Source organism: Lagenorhynchus albirostris, chromosome 13 (assembly GCF_949774975.1).
Source record: "Lagenorhynchus albirostris chromosome 13, mLagAlb1.1, whole genome shotgun sequence".
NCBI classification, from domain to species: Eukaryota; Metazoa; Chordata; class Mammalia; order Artiodactyla; family Delphinidae; genus Lagenorhynchus; species Lagenorhynchus albirostris.
The window spans coordinates 726399-743103 of NC_083107.1; the positions used below are offsets into that span (position 1 = coordinate 726399).

The window sequence follows — 16705 nt, forward strand, 5'->3', positions numbered from 1 at the left end:
CCGCCCTTCCCTGACCCCCAACTTTCTCCAACAGTGATCTCGTGGCAGCTTTTCTCCCGGGGCCCTGAGGAACCTGATCTGTACACACGAGGTCCCCGGAGCAGGAGTGGGTCCCTGCGTCAGGGCTATGGCTCGAGGCACCTGCTCCGTCTCTGCGTGGGTGGGGATTGTGGGTTTCCGTGACCAACGGTGGTCGCCAAGGGGACTAGAGGTGGGGGTGACCTTGGGGGCTTCCCGAGATGAGCTGACCTCTGGTCTGAGTCGGTGGTTGATTCTGGAAGCTCCTCCCACAGGCCAGCGTCAGAACGGGGTGTGTTCTTTTGTCACGAATTCAAACCCCGTGTCCAGGCGAGACAACAGTGGCCCGAATGTGGCTACTGGGGAACGAGGAACACCGGGTGAGCCCAGCATTGCTCCGTGCACCAGGCTCCCAGGTAAAATCGCTGTGCGTTGGAAACACAGGCCTCTGATCCTGAAAAAGGAGAAGTGACAATGACGGCAGGGTTTGGTTGGTGAGGCGGGCTGCGGTTGCCCCGTCCCTGCGGCAGCTGTGGGCCAGCCCCTGACCTATCTGGGCCGCAGCTGTCTCAACAGTAAAACTACAGGGCTGGACCCAACTGTGCTCTGGATGGCTCCAACGGGTGCCAGGGAGGAAGCTCACATCGGGCAGGGGCTGCAGGAGGCGGGGGCAATGGGTGGTCTGGGTTCTGGCCTCTCTCAGGGCGCCCCCGCGGCTGGGGGATCGGGACCTGCTTCTTCAGACCCTCCGAGCAGGAAAGTGGCCATTACCCTGGGCTTGTGCATCGGCCCTCCGTGGGCTCTGGTCCTTCGTCTCTGGAGCTCTTTCCCCGGGAGGGCACGATGCTACGGGGGCCGTGGGTGGAGGCCGTCCAAGGGGCCTGGGGCTCAGCTTAAAACCTGCCTTTTCTTTTAGGGCGTATTCATTCCTGCTGTGCCTGCCGGGAGGCCCTCAGACCCGGGGGCAGTGAAGGTGGGGCTGGGCGGGGCCGGGGTCCCGGAGCAGCCCTCGCCTGCAGCCCCCGCACAGATGAAGTGTGTCTTTCAGGTGACCCCTCGGGAGAGAATGGCCCACAGGAGAGGCGGCACACGGATGGCCTGGCTGCCCATCCTGGTGGTAAGTGGCCAGGGCACCTGGGTAGGTTCCAGTGGGAGCTCCACCCGGCCGTGCCCTTCACCAGCCGTGTCCTTCTAGGCCTGTTTGTGTGGCAGCGACACGGGCGATCACACACCCCCTTCACTGCGCTCTCCAAGGCGCCAGCAAAGCCCCGACTGGCCCCGGGCCCGAGGTGGCCGCGTGCTCTGCGCTCCTGCGGCCACGGAGCGGGGGAAGCCAAGCCCCCGGGCTCCCCAGGAGTCGAGGGCCGTGGGGAGGGGAGTCGGGGGAGCTCCTGGGGTGGAGCGTTTGGGATGGAGCCTACGACAGCAGGGCGGGGGCTGCCTGGTCATTACCGAAGTCGCCAAATCAGCGCCGGGGGCCGCAGGGCCCCGCCAGGTCCTTCCGCCACAACCTCCGGAAGCCGACCCCGAGTTGGGGGGCGTCTCCCAGGGCGCGTGGAGGCCAAAGGAGACCCTTCCTCGAGGCAGGCGTCCCTGGCATGCTGGGCCGGAGCGGAGGACGCCACCTGCGGCGAGAACGAGTTCTACAACCAGACCGCGGGCCTGTGCCACGAGTGTCCCCCGTGCGGGCCGGGGGAGGAGCCCTACCTGGTAAGACCCCGCGCCGCGCCCGCCCCGGAAGTGTAAGAAGCGCAGGCGCGGGGGAGGGGGCGGCGTCCTGCCCCGCGTGGCTGGCGGCCTGGACGCGGCCTCTCCTCCTCCGGACGAGCTCCACGCCGTGATCTCAGGTCCGGGAGCCCCAACGCGGCTGCGGTATTTGGGGTCCTCGCGCAGCCCCGAGAGTCGGGCGCCCAGGCCTGCAGCTCCACCGGCTTGAGTTTATCCGGAACCTGGCGGGAGCGGCAACGTGGGGCCGGGCGCCGCGGAGCAGGAGGGCTCAGAGGGACCAACATCGGGTCATGGCGGGCGCGGCCGCTGACTCACCTGTGTCCCCGTCCCCGGCCAGTCCTGCGGCTATGGCACCAGAGACGAGGACTATGGCTGCGTCCCCTGCCCCGCGGAGAAGTTCTCCAAGGGCGGCTACCAGATCTGCCGGCGCCACAAGGACTGCGAGGGCTTCTTCCGGGCCACGGTGCTGACGCCGGGGGACACGGAGCACGACGCCGAGTGTGGGCCCTGCCTGCCCGGGTGAGCTCAGGGCCGCCCCGCCCCACCTCCTCTGCCGCCCCGGGTCCCACGGCAGGCAGCCAGGCCTGCGGATCAGCAGGGCGCACATGTCCAGGGTCGGGGTCCCTCCCTCCACCTTCCCCGGGATGGGCCGCCCACCCAGGCTCCGCGTGTGTGTCCCTAAGTGGACATCGTCATCATAGCACCTCTGAGCTCTCAAATCAAGGAGATCTGTTGAATACTTTCAATGAGACAACACATGTGGAATGCTCTGGAGGAAAGAAAACCAAGATTCCATACCAATGTATTATTTTTGGTATTTTTAGTATTCTGGAAAAAACTTAGTGTAAAAAGCTACTAATAGAAATATTTGAGACATATGGTGCCTGTAATTCCACCACAATTCTGTTATGTGTCAAAAGTCTTCCCAAAAAAGCAAAGTGAAAGCACAATTAGCCTAAAAGACAGTCTTCCTTCTTAGACAAGACAGTGGTAAGTTCCCCTTGGGAGAAGGAAAGTACAACCCTGACACCCAGTGACTACCTCCCTCTGGTGGTCACACAACCTGTGCTCACAAGGGCTGCAGATAGAGACTGAGAGCAGTGGTGAAGGCCACTGGTGGTGGTGACAATGGTAGAGGTCATGGTGGTGATGCAGGTGATGAAGGAGGTGATGGAAGTGATGGAGGTCAGGGTGGTGGTCATGGTGGTGATGGAGGTGGTGTTGACGGACACAGTGATGATGGCGGTGGTCATGGTAATGACGCAGGTGATAGAAGTGATGATGGAGGTGATGGCAGTGGTCGTGGCGGTGACGCAGGTGATGTTGATGGACACGCTGATGATGGCAGTGGTCATGGTGATGATGGAGGTGATGATGGCGGTGGTCATAGCAGCAGCAGTGTGAACAATATTTCGCAGCCGGCTTGTCACTTGTTATCCGCCCGCCCCTCCCACCTGGAATCACTGTATTGAATTAAGAGGAGATAGAAAATAAGAAGAGAAAATAAGAAGACTGTGTGCAAACAAGAGCAGTGGACGTTAGTTTATAAAAAAAGGGAAGTGCACAAAGACCCTTCAAGTTAGAGACAGATTGAAAGTGAAAAACTCTTTAAGATGAGGGAGATATTTTAAGCTCGCAGAAATTAACCTTAGTTCAAATGTATGCTGGGAAGCATCTATTTCCTCCGCCATCCCCCTGCTGGTGACCATCCCCACCCCGAGTCTCTGCAGCTTTCGGCCTTCGGTTCAGACCCGCCTCCTGAGCTGCAGACCTGCATGGCCACGTATCTGCCTGATAGGCCCGCATCCCCATCCCGGACACAGAGTACGATCCAAACTATTTGTCAAACGGGTACAGGAAGCAGGGGAACATTATTTCTCAATGTGCAAAGAAACAGGTAGCTACACCCAGGGAGGATAGTAGGCTGTTCCTTTAGAAAGTTTGATAAGAATAAAAGTTCTCGGGCTTCCCTGGTGGCGCAGTGGTTGGGAGTCTGCCTGCCGATGCAGGGGACAAGGGTTCGTGCCCTGGTCCGGGAAGATCCCACATGCCACAGAGCGGCTGGGCCCGTGAGCCATGGCCGCTGAGCCTGCGCGTCCGGAGCCTGTGCTCCGCAACGGGAGAGGCCACAGCGGTGAAAGGCCCGCGTACTGCAAAAAAAAAAAAAAAAAAAAAGTTCTATAGCTGCCAGCCTTTCATTTAGTTGTGGAGGTTATCGTGTTGCCCTCTGCCCACCAAAACGAACATATCGGAAGAAGTAGAATTGAGGTTTTCCCACCAGTGACACAAGCATTGCTGAGGACTTTGTGCAGACACTGCCCAAACAAGAGAACTTCAGTAGGACCTTGACCTTAGGTGGCTGGAATCAGTCCCTCGTAACATACACTTCCTAGGTCTTTGCCTTGACTGTTTTTTATTGGTGCAGACACATAATTCACGAGAGAAACGCAGTTTCGGGGATTAACTACAGCTGTGCCGAGGAAAAGCTTGCACACCTGGCCTTGCTCACCTCGGGAAGAAAATAATGCTCTTTGCAAAACCTCAACTTACTTTGAGAGCTTCTGGGTGTGAGAATCGGATCTGACAGGCACAACCTAGCGTAGCAGCTCCTGTACTTACTTTCGTAAACCTCTGACTTGAGAGCCCACCAGGTGGGTAGTAGTAAGACAAAGAGGAGAACTTTGTTCCTCTCTTTGCAGTGGAAAATCAGTGAGGGCAGGTATGCCCAGTCGTCTAGGGGTCCAGGAAGGACCCTCCTTAGTGGCGGGGGACGGGGGCCAAGAAGAGGACAGGGCTGTCTGAGGCAGATGCTCAAGACAAAGTACAAGGGGCCGTGGGGCTGTGGTCCCTGTGGCCAAGCGGAAGGTGCAGGCAAGGCTGTGGGGATGGGCAGGGGGCAGGGATGGCAAGTCTTCACTTGGTGCCGCTGCAGGTCCCCTGCGGACTTCGCGGTCGCGTAGGGTACTGTCGGGCTGCGTCCAGAACAAGGAACCCGGCCGCTTGGGGAAGAGACAGAGCCGGGACCAGGCAGGGGAGTCGTGGGAGCGGGCGGGAGCAGAGGCAGAGGAAACCTTTAGAGCAGCTGGGAGATCCTGGTGACGGAGCCGCAGACCGGATCGTGTGGGATGCCTGCCCAGCCAGCCGTGAGGGCGGTGATGCCTCTTGCTGGGATGTGGCTGCAGGAGGTGGAGGGGAGATGGAGGAGGGGTGTGTGGAATTCGAGGCCGTCCTAGTGTCCAGACCAGGACACCTAACACATGGATGGAGACAGGTGTGGAGCTCAGGTCCGACCTCGGAGTCACCTGCACGTTCGTGATCTGGATGGGCTCCTCCCATGATTCCACTTCGCAGGGCAGGAAGCGGTGGGTGAGGCTCGCCCGGGCCGCTCCGACCCAGCTCAGCCCTGCGAGTGCATCCTGGGGTCTGTGTGGCCGTGTCCCTGCCTGTGGTTTGGCAGGCGCTGTGTGTCAGCGGGAGGCCAGGCCCTGGCTGCACGAGGAGCCGTCCACGGGCTTTCCTGTGAGAAAGGCTGTGCAGGAGGCCGGGGAACAAAGCACGCAGAGAGGCTGGATTTCACTGCTTCCCCACGACAAGCTCCCGCTGGCCGCGGCCACTCCCTGCCGGGCCTCCTAGGACGGAGGGAGGATGGGGTGAAGTTCATGGTGGCTTCTGCCCGCCAGCACGGGGGGAGGGCAAGGGAGCGTCCGCTAGCCTAGGAGCCCCAAGCGGAGGAAGTCCTTGGGGAGAAGCTACACCCTGTCGACTCGGAGGAAGATTCCAGAGGCCCCGTATGAATTGAGTCTTGTCTTGGGCCCCCCACCTTAATCAGCCCTTGAAGAACAGGAGCAAACAGAAAACAGAACTGGGGAAGGTCACAGTGTAGACCAGAGTGTGGGCAGTCTGACCTTTACACAGAGACAGAGCGCCGCGGGGCCCTAAGGGAACAGCCAGCTTCGGGTGGAGGGAAATGAAGCAGCTGAGCTGTATCCTCACCCCCCTGTCCAGCCCAGGACAGGCCGAGTGAGCCCCGAAGAGAAAAACGTTTCTGAAAATTTCGGGGCGCAGCAGGTGCTGGAGACCAGCGATGGGTTGAATGCAGGCCCAGTTAGGAGGAGGCCCCTGACAGCTCCTGGAGGAACATGCTAGAAACCCTGAGAACCTGCTTCTCACTGGGCCTTCAGCTCATCACACCGCTGGGCCCAGGAGCCTTGTCAGGCTGGGGCACAGCTCAGACAGCCTCCCCAGCAGGGGCCTGTGTGCCAGGAAGACGGAGGAGGGCCCGGGTGGGGGAGGGTCTCGCCTAGACACCGCTGCCCGTAACGCCGCCAGGCTGCAGACTGTGCCCGAGGGGCCTGCCTGCCCTCCTGTGTCCGGCTTTGGTGGCGGGCATGCCGAGTGGTCAGCACGCTCCGTGCTCACGCCTGCTCACCTGTCTGCTTTGTCTTCTCTCCGCCCCGCAGCTACTACATGTTGGAGAACAGGCCTCGGAACATCTACGGCATGGTCTGCTACTCCTGCCTGCTGGCGCCCCCCAACACCAAGGAATGTGAGTGTCTGCGCCCCGGCAGTGGTCCCAGCTCAGCTCCGATACCTCGCGTTACACGGGAGCTTCCCACCCTGGCTCGTGACCGTGAGAGCACAGAGATGATCTGCACGCTGGCGGCAGGCTGCAGGTCCATGGGGCGGGGCAGGGTTGCAGTGGCAGAACCACGAGTCAGATGCAGGTCAGCACCAGTGCAGGACCTCTGTGAGCCTCAGTTTTCTCATCCGTAACGTGGACCATCCATCTCTCACGATCTTTGCAAACACCCACAATGCTGAGGTGTTTTGCTGAACGCTGCAAAGGGCTCAGCAGTTGTGAGTTCTCACATGTGTTTTATAAACCAGACGAGGCCAAGGGAATATGAGGATTGATCACAACGCACGTGCCGTAAACAGTCTCTCAAGTTTAGAATCTCACCTCGGGCTGCTTCTTGCCTGCTCTAATTTTGGTTTGACGTTCTTGGGTGTCCATTTATGAGGAAGGGCCAGGAATCTCTGCTTCAGAGAAGGCGGTGTGTGGCCTCTCAGGTCTGTGGTCGGGAGAGACACGAACAAGGTGGGACAGGTGGACGGATGGACGACGGGACGGCCGGGAGGGAAGTGGGGGTCTGGTCCTGGGCTGCGTGCGGCCCCGCTCCCATTCCAGAGAGCTTGAGGGTCTGCACTGGGGCCCTGCCCACCCCGCTTTCTCACAACATCTTGTCAGGGAGACTAGAACAAGGGCCTGCCTCCTGAAAGCACCAGGAGGAAGCAGAGGAGGGCTCCTGCCCTTGGGATCGGCTGGAGGAGATGCCTTGGGCAGTGGGAGGGCGTTCCCTCCGGTCCAGAGTCCTTAAGTAGATGAACCTGGCAAGGACAGTTTGCACGGCTTTAAAGCTGAGCTTTCCCACCCAGCCAGATGCTAATTAATTCACAGATTAGAGGAGGGCCAGAGGCCTGGGCTGCCACTTCTGTGGCTTCTGCTGGGGAATCTAAACGGGTCAATCCCAGGGGCCTTTGGGATGAAGTCCTGTCTGGGAAGACGGCACACACTCCCCCACCTGCTGAGAAAAAGCTCTTTGCTGTGGAACCTGGGATTCGTGCAGTTCTTCCCCACGGGCCTTCATCTGAAAGCTCACGGGGCCCGTGTCCTCGTCCGGGGGGGACCCCACTAGCCATCCCGAAGCCGGAGAGCTCTCAGCCCGGGAAGCAGCCCCTCCTCTCCTCCAACACGAGACCCATCACACAGGGAAAGATAGCAGAGTCCCCGAATCCAGCAGACTTCGACAATGAGCGCGTAACCCCCGGCCCCCAGCCCGTAATTAACTGCTTATCTCAAGAGCGGCCCCCAGTGGGTTCGCAGGATCCAGCCCTGAAGGAGGCCAGCAAGGAAGGGAAGCTGAGAGTCAGGGGACCCGGAGTTCTGCTGTGCAACCTTGAAAGTCACCTGACCTCTGTTTGTCCCTCTGGGAAATGGGGAGATGCAGCCAAGAGGCTCTGTGGGCTTACGTGGGGCGGGGAGCCTGCTGGGTAGGGGGTCTCCAGGGTGGGCTCCACCTCTGGGGTCTGCACCTTCCTCTGCGCTGACCTTTTATCTGGGGCTTCTGCTCAGGGGTCAGCAGACAGGGCCAGAAAGGCTGACAGTGACCAACTCATGGGGCTGCCAGCAGCCCCATCCCGGGAAAGCCAGGAGTTGGTCAGGTCCCCGGAGTCGCCGGCTGGATGCCTGGGTCCCACCGGTCGGGAGCCCAGAGCCCCTTGCCTCCAGCCTTTGGTTGGATGTAATCGCCTGGGCTGGACCCCCGTGAAGCCAGCCCCTTGACACCCCAGGTTGCTGGACAGTGGACCCTACAGACCACGTCAAAGAGCATGGCACGGACCCCAGGGCAGCGTGTGACACAGGCCCCACGTCTCAGTGCTGGAGCAGCCCAGCCAGGCCAGGCCGCGGGAAGCTGTCCTGCAGGCCGAGCCCTGCGCGCAGCGCCCGCCCTTGAAGAAAGAGGCCTCTCTGCACGGCGGAGCCTCACGATGAGTTTCCACTCCTGGAAAGGTCCTTGACTTTGCGCCCCAGTTTCCTCGTCTGTCAGGGGGACACCCCGACCCCCGTCCAGCATGGTAGGGACAAAGGCGCCCGAAGCGCCCGGTCCAGGGCCAGCTCTCTGCCCAGCAGTGCTGCTGCGCGAAGGTGAAGCCTTGGCCCCAGCGGCAGGATTCCAGCTGTTTCTTAAGGCAGAGCTTCTCAGCCGGGAGGGCGCACACCCGTCGCCTGCTCCTGTCGCAGCTCCCGTGGGGTCCAAGCTGCGTCCCCCGAGAGCAGCCAGGCCCTGGTGCTCCGCCGCTGCCCCAGCCTCTGCACCGGGGCCACCCCGTGAAGCCGTACGAGTCCATAAATCGTCCCTAAAAATCCAAACTGTGCCCTACATGGAGGATCCCAGCCGGACTCTGATACAAGCCGGAGTATCCACAGCTTGTGGATTAATAGACCAAGGGCCGCAGAAACTCCGGTCGCCCGCGCCCCCCAACCCCGGCGTGGAGGTGCGGCCACATTAAGCCACGTGCTCAGTGCTCAGTCCCCAGAGCACGACCCCCACCCAGCGGAGGGCCGCACAGACCCGGACCCGGACCCAGACCCGCCTGCTCTCCTCTGGGGTCTCCTGCCTTGCCTCACCCCGGTTACAAAACGCCGCCTCTTTGCTCCCTTGTGGGTGGAGGGACGGACCCGCCGACCACCCAGCCCTGAGGAACATTCTCGTCTCAGGAGCCAGCCCGGGAGGCACGTGCTGGATGGACAGAAACCTCTCGACACCAAATACTGGTGCTGGTGCCGAGTCAGTCCTCGTGGGACCAGAGCAGAGCCTGGGACGGGGACTCAGAGACTCGGCTGTGCAGGGTCCCGGTGGCGCTGTCCCGAGGGCGCCTGCCCACAGAGATGCCCACCGGCCACGCAGCCTCCCCACCCCTCAGTGTGCCCAGAACAGTCCGTCTGATCCTCCGGAGATCAGCGAGGGCCCCAGGGCTGTGCAGGTGACACCAGCTGGAGGCCCCTGGGGGTGTCACGAATCAGGGCAGAGGCCCAGCTGCCACCCGGCGGGGGCGGGGCACCTCGTAAGTCCAGCCGCCAGCAGCTCTGGCTGTCTCTCTCTAGACCACAGGCCTGGGCGCGTCTGTGTCCCCAAGCCCGTCACCAGCCGCATGGGCAAGCCCAGCAGAGAGGGACAGGAACAGACGGAGACGACAGACACCCACACGCAGAGCCCACGGGGATTTGTCTTCCTGAGATGCGGCCCCAGCTGCCTCAAGCCCCTTAGATGGCCTGGTTCCCAGCAACCTGTTTGCTTTTGAAAGGAAATCGGGCGGTGCTTGACGCTGCCCCCCACCCCAGGAGAGATGGCGGAATCAATGCCGGTTAAATCTCGCTTCAGTCACGAGATGTGTCGGACGTTGGTGGGTGGGGGAAAGGCCGGGGGACGTCCCTCTAGGCCCTGGACGCACTCAGGAGCCCACCTGGGAGAGGATGCGAAGACCCACTGCGGCCTCCCGCGCCCCTCTCAGGGGGAGAGCTAGGACTCACCCGAGGGCCAGCAGTTGGCAGTGGCGGGGACCGCGGGCGCGAGCCTGGCGTGGGGAAGGGGCTGCCCCGCCGTGGGCAGAGGGCAAAAGGCAAAGGTCGGCAGCTCATAGGGGTGAAGGCCCTGGGCTGCAGGAGCCGAAATCTCCAGCGGAGGCACCTCTGGTCCTGGGACACCTGAGCAGCCGGCGGTGTTTTACGGACGAGGGAGGCCGCCCAGGGGGACAGCGGCCCGGTCGGGCTGCGGGGACCACGTGTCCTCCCCCCTCCCCCCCGCGAGGGTCTCCAAACAAACAGAAGTGCGGTCACTCGGGGCCAGTCCCCCACTGCCTGTCCCGCCCAGCCTCCACCCTCTCCACCCGCCCACCTCCAGAGCTGCCCAGGTCCTGCAGGGCCAGGATGGCCGTCTGGACACGGGGGCCCCGCGCACCTGTCCTCACTCAGGCAAACCCGAGCCGCGAATGACCCCGGACCCGGAGAGACAGAAGCCAGACGGGAGGAAACGTATTAAAACACGATCCTCTTCACGAATCACAGAGCTCAGTCAGACCTAAGGAGGTTCTACCGTCCGGGCGGTTTAACAGGACAAACCGCTGCCGACTCAGCCGACCCAGAACCAGACGCTGCGACACCATTCACGAAGGAGCCAAGTTTGTGCTTCACAGTTTTGAGGGAAGGAAACCTCATCTCTGTTCTTAAGCCATTCGGTCACAACTGTTTCAAAAACGTTATCAGAGGAAGATTCTAGAGGGAAATACATCAAAATGTCAACTTTAGACCGTGAGGCTGTGGGTGATCCTCTCCCTTCTTTCTTGGGTTCTGATATTTTCCAGGTGTTAAATCACGAGCCTGTATTCGTTTTATAACTAGAAGAAGTATTACAAGAATGTCCCTGTTCGATGCAATGGAAGGAATCCCTCAGGTGTCTCCCCCCAAACACGCGCGCACACACCTGCTTCTCTCCTCCCCACGGGTGCTTGTGGAGACCGAGTCTGAATCCCTCGGATTGAGCAGCTGTGAACCCGTGTGTCCCACGTAGGGAGCAACATCGCCGACGAGGTCCGGGCACTCTGTAGGGTTGTCATGAGCTCTAAGAGGTGAAGGGCCCCCGGCCCAGCCCCTTCCTCATGAGAATTCTGGATCCCTGGGGCCGGGGGCGCTCAGCCCGCAGCCTGTGCTCCGTCTCCAAGGCTGGGGCAGCCGGGTCCTTTCGAGGGACCCATTGTCACCGCCGTCCCCACAGGTGTGGGAGCTGTCTCGGGAGTCCCTGCCAGCTTCCCGCGCACGCCCGGCAGTAGCACCCTGTCCCCGTCCCAGCTCGTCCACAAAGGTAAGGCGGCGAGGGTGCCGGCCCCAAGGGGTGGCTGAGAGTGAGGGGGGACAGGAGGGTCATCAGAACGGGACCTTCCCCACCTCGGATCACTCCCCTCGCGTGTCAGTCGCGCTCAGGCCCTGGCTGCTGGAAGTTAGCAACTTTCTCCGCAAGGAGGGGAGCCAATCCCTCCACAGGTGCCGGGGCCCCTTGGACCACGCTGGTGACCCAGGTGTACGCAGCAGGGAGCCGGAGGGGAGGCCAGCCCCCTGGGGTTGGGCCTGACTCAGGGGAGCCTTGCTGGCTTTCAAATGAACCTGCCCACCCGACACTTTAATACTTGTTTCCAGTAACTGTGCTTCACCCCCAAGTCCTCAAGGCTGGGGGGCTGCAGGACCCTGGCCTTGGTGTCTCTCGGAGCAAGACTGGGGCTTGTTCCCGTGCTGCCCGGTTGGGAAGCACGTTCCGGGCCCACGTCTCAGAATCCCAGGGCGCGCGGCCCACCAACCTGACCCCTGCACTCACACGGAGCCCTGAGGCAGGAACTTAGCTGAAGTTCTGGACCTCGCTTCCTCCAGGACGGCCACCAGCACAGAGCAAAGGGAAGCACGAGGGCCACCCAGGTGCACCCCACCCGAGGGGCAGCGCCTGGCTGCCGGCTCTAGCGCCTTCTAACACAGAGGGGCCGGCCTCCCTCTGGGGGCCGGGGCCGGGGGCCTGCTTCGGGAGAGCGGGAGAATTAGGACCGGTCTCCCTTTCTGGGGGGACGAGCAGAGGAGGTGCGTGGCAGCCTGGGCACGCCTCTGCCTGGGCCCTGGGCACCCGGAGCCCGAGGCTGCAGAGAAGCTGGAGCCCCCAGGGATCAAGTCTCGGCCCTCGGAGGCGACGCTTCCACCCCGGCTCTTGCTGGGAAAAATCTTGGATTGCACTGTCTTCAGGACAGTTTAGCTCGTGGGCCCCCTTCTCTCCACACCCACCTGCTGGGTCCCCAAAGAAGTAGAACCGAGAGCAAACACCCGGGAGCAACCTGGGCATCCGCCGCCGCTGGCCAGCAAGGGGGCCGGACGGGCGGTCCCGACGTGACGGCCGGAGCGGACTTTTAGCGCTTGGTTCTCAGACGAAGCCAGCGTTTTGGATCCCGAGGGTCCCCTGGAGGGTCAGCGGCAGGGCCACTGCTCACCGGGGCCGCGGCCTCACAGGGCGGCCCGAGCCCCGAGTCACGGCCTTCTCTCCCGACCGCAGCAGAGCTCTTGGGCCAAGGACACCTGGCCACGGCCCTGGTCATCGCCATGTCCACCATCTTCACCATGGCCGTCGCCCTCGTCCTCATCATCATGTTCTACATCCTGAAGGCCAGGCCTCCCGCCCCAGGTGCCGCCCCCGTGCCCCGCGCCCGCCCCCCCCACCACTCCTCCCGACGTGAGCCGGCCGCCCACGCCCTCTGTACCCACAGCCTGCTGCCCCAGCGCCCCCGTGAAGAGCCCGGAAGCCCCCGTGAGCCAGGAGGAGGAGAAGAAAGCGGCCCCAGGTGGGGGGCAGCCCCTGGGCCGGGCGCCCGGGAGGGCGTGGGCTGAGGGCCAGGCGCGCGCGCCCCTCCTGGGAGGCCGGACGCTGACGCCTCCCCGACCTGCTCCCGTCCCCACAGACAGCGTGGTGATGTTCTCCGAGCAGGACGAATTCGAGAAGCTGACGGCAGCTCCGGCGAAGTCGGCCAAGAGGTGAGTCGGGCACAGCAGCCCACGGTGTGGCGGGCGGGCAGGCCCTCGGGGGTGCGAGCGGGAAGGGGCGCTAGGCCGCCTGCTGTCCGCGCCGGGCTCCGTGTCCTGCCCCTCCACGTGGCGCCGCGGCGGGGCTTCGCTTCCGTGACCCACTTGCTAGGACACAGGGCTCTTTGTTTTTAAATCGATCTTCAGCCAAACCACAGGAGGCGAGCAGGGTGCCTATGAGGAAGAATGTGGTTCTTCGTCTGCGTGGAGTGATTTCGAGAGCGTGACTAGGGCCGCGGCCTGGGCGGGGGCAGGGGGGTGACGTGAGCCCCCCTGCCCCCCGTGGGGGGTCCCGAAGCCCCCCACCCCGCCCCCGTCGGAGGGGGTCCCCGGGCGCAGGCTGTGTTCGGCTTTGTTTCCAGTAACTCCAGGCGTCTGCGGGGTGCGGCGCCGGCCCGGGACCCCGTCTGCTCGGTGGAGACTCGGGTGTGGACGGCCAGGAGGTGGGGAGGCCCCAGAGCGGTGTCTCTCCGTCTCAAGGCCCGTGCCCAGAGCCGCTCGGCACAGCGGGGACAGCTGCCGGTGCCCACAGTCCCCACTGCTGGGGCAGCGGGTGAGGCCAGCCAGCCCGGGCACCTTTAACCCTAACCCTGTCTCCGTAGTGAAAACGACGCCTCATCGGAGGAGGAGCAGCTGCTGAACCGGAGCCTGGACAGCGACGAGGAGCTGGCCCCCGACGGGCAGGGCCCCTCAGAGCTGTGCCCGCTGTCGCTGGTCCACCTGGCCAGGGAGAAGCCGTCCACCGCCACCAAGGCGGCCGGGGTGAGGCCCACGCCCAGCCCCCAAACACACCGCCTTCCACTGAGCAGGCGCTGCTGAGTCCGGGGGTTCCTCCCACGAGCCCCGCCAGGAGGCAGGTTCAAAAGGAGGCATTAAGGACAGAAAAGTTAGTTCCCTTACTGTGCAGCTTTATAGAAGAAGAGAAAGAATAACAAACCAAGAGGAGAAACTTTAAATGGCTTGGAACAGCACAGGACAGCACATCCTTTGTAAACATACTGGAATATACCCACCCAGACAAGACACACACGCACGTGCACACACACGCCTGCCGCCCAGAGAACGGCCGGGTGCCGCGGGGGCCGAGGTGCAGCCTCGGGGTCACTCCCGACAAGGATGTGCCCCAGCTGCCCAGCTCAGCGACCCTTGGAGGGGGCCTGTGGGGTCGTCCCAAGAGATGGTGGCTCCGAGGGCCACGTGTGCACCCCGAGCCGCCCGCTCTGGAGAGCGCCAAACGGCTCCGTGCCTATGGGAACCCCCCTGCAGGCTGGGGCCCCCAGGTCCGTCCTGCCATACAGACCGAGGCCAGACGTGGCCTCTGGTCGTCTTTGAGTCTGAATGTCCAGTGGAGCCCAGGAAGGCCCTGTGAGCAAGGAGGGCGCCGGAGCTGGGTGACCCAGGGCAGAGGCTTCCTTCTGCAAATCTGACAGCCGCTCCTGCCAGGCCGCGGTTCAGCGTTTCTGATGGGAAATCGGGAAGGCGGCTGCTCGCCAACACTGAGGTGGAGAATTAGGTGCTTTGCTGCCGTTTTCTCGCTTTCTGAAACTTAATACTCACCTTTTTTCGTAGATTCAGAGTCGAAGAAAGAAAATACTGGACGTGTATGCCAATGTGTGTGGCGTCGTGGAAGGTAAGTGGAGGTCCAGGGGGCACTTATTCCCGGGGACCCTCTCGGGCCGTCTGGCTGGGTTTGGCTCTTGGGTCTTTCAGTTTCTCTCTCTTGTTCAGGTAGCTAATTTCTATTCCGCTATCCAGTTCACTAATTCTTTCCTCTTTATTCTGCCATATCTACTGAGCTTTTTTTTTTTTTTTTTTTTTTTTGGTGGTACGCGGGCCTCTCACTGTTGTGGCCTCTCCCGTTGCAGAGCACAGGCTCCGGATGCACAGGCTCAGCGGCCATGGCTCACGGGCCCAGCCGCTCCGCGGCATGTGGGATCTTCCCGGACCGGGGCACGAACCCGTGTCCCCTGCATCGGCAGGCGGACTCTCAACCACTGCGCCACCAGGGAAGCCCTCTACTGAGCTTTTAATCTTGGTTATTACATCTTTCAGTTCTAACATTTCCATTTGGTTCTTTTTTTTTTTTTGCGGTATGCGGGCCTCTCACCGTTGTGGCCTCTCCCGTTGCGGAGCACAGGCTCCGGACGCGCAGGCTCAGCGGCCATGGCTCACGGGCCCAGCCGCTCTGCGGCATGTGGGATCTTCCCGGACCGGGGCACGAACCCGCGTCCCCTGCATCGGCAGGCGGACTCTCAAGCACTGCGCCACCAGGGAAGCCTCCGTTTGGTTCTTTGTACTTTCTTTTGTTAACCTTTCTATTTTTTCTCATCTGTTTCAAGTGTCAGTATGTTTGTAATTACTTGTTGAAGCACGTTTATCGCGGCTTCCCTAAAATCTCTGTCAGATACCCCAACATCTCTTGTTATCTCAGTGTCAGCACTTACTGATTGTCTTTTTCACTCATTTGAGATCTTCCTGGTGCTTGGTCATGATGAGTGAGTTTCTATGGAAACCTGAACAGTTTTATGTGATGTTCTGAGACTCAGGGTCTTACTTGAAGCTTCTGTGCAGCTGGCTTCCTCTGACACACCTGGGCGGGGGAGGGGCACCCCTTGTCACCGCCAGGTGGCCGTGGATGCGCGGGTTCCCACTCGGCCTTCGCTGACACCCGTGGGGGTGCGGGTGGGCACCTGCTCTTCCGAGTGGTCCCCACCAACACCACGGGCGCGGGGAGGCTTGTTACCAGCCGGTGAGGAGCAAGCCCCTGTCCCTACCTGGCCCTGCCGACACACCTGGTGCTACGGCCTCCTGGGAGTGGACGCCCAGGCTCCCACTCAGCTTTGCTGGCCTTGGAGGGAGTGGGACCAGGGCTGTTCTGTGTGTCTGGCTGTAAGAGGGCAGTCACTGTCCGAGTGTTTTCTTCTTGCTGAGAGCGCAGGCTTTTGACAGGCGTTTTGTCTGTGCTTGTGGGTGTGTCCCAGGTCTTCAGCTGTGCTACCAGGAGGAAGAGGGAAGAGCGTGTCTACTGCATCTTCCAGAAGTGGAAACACGTTCTTTTTTAAGTGCCTCTGGCCAAGTTTGACGTACAGTGGGGTCTGAGGAATGCTAGGCCACTGACTTGGCAGTGACTTGGCTCAGATGACACCCACGCCAGGCTGTCCTTGGAGCACCTTTCATGAAGGTGACCGTGGTCCCCATAAAGGGACCTGAGTAAGAGTGGCCCGTATCAAAGGTGCTGGTGATGGCCTACCATGTCCTAGAGGGCGTCCTGGAGGGCTGCTTGGGTCAGGGGAATGGAGGGGCTTCGCGTGTGGCTGGCAGTGTCCCGGGAGTTGTTCACCTTAAGCATATATTCTGTGTGGTTTTCTGCATTTGTGTTTTATTTTACAGTTTTAAAAAAGAGTCTAGAAAGCCTTTTCGAAGGTGCCGTGCTTCTGCCGATCTCTGACCGTGGCCCTTTGTCGCGCAGGCCTCAGCCCCACGGAGCTGCCGTTCGACTGCCTGGAGAAGACCAGCCGGATGCTCAGCGCCACGTACAACTCGGAGAAGGCCGTGGTGAAGACGTGGCGCCACCTGGCCGAGAGCTTCGGGCTCAAGCGGGACGAGATCGGGGGCATGACGGACGGCCTGCAGCTCTTTGACCGCATCAGCACGGCCGGCTACAGCATCCCGGAGCTGCTCACCAAGCTGGTGCAGATCGAGCGGCTGGACGCCGTGGAGTCCCTGTGCGCAGACATCCTGGAGTGGGTGGGGATCCCACCGCCCGCCGCCCCGCCGCCCCCGGCGTCCTGA

At 61.7% G+C, this 16705-nt stretch overlaps 1 protein-coding gene across 1 annotated transcript; it reads left to right on the forward strand.

Annotated features, from left to right (window-relative positions):
• Positions 1 to 1084: 1084 nt before the first annotated feature.
• Positions 1085 to 16705, forward strand: EDAR (ectodysplasin A receptor). Its single transcript, XM_060169377.1, has 11 exons — positions 1085 to 1135; positions 1606 to 1728; positions 2084 to 2265; positions 6207 to 6292; positions 11079 to 11165; positions 12393 to 12518; positions 12601 to 12675; positions 12793 to 12865; positions 13516 to 13675; positions 14483 to 14543; positions 16383 to 16705. The coding sequence occupies exons 1-11, from the start codon at positions 1085 to 1087 to the stop codon at positions 16703 to 16705; spliced, it is 1347 nt and encodes a 448-aa protein (XP_060025360.1).

Coding starts and splice junctions, on each gene's coding strand:
- EDAR (XM_060169377.1), top strand. CDS start 1,085: ATGGCCCACAGGAGAGGCGGCACACGGATGGCCTGGCTGCCCATCCTG. Junction 1,729..2,083: donor CGGGGGAGGAGCCCTACCTG/GTAAGACCCCGC, acceptor GTCCCCGGCCAG/TCCTGCGGCTATGGCACCAG. Junction 12,519..12,600: donor GGCCAGGCCTCCCGCCCCAG/GTGCCGCCCCCG, acceptor CTGTACCCACAG/CCTGCTGCCCCAGCGCCCCC.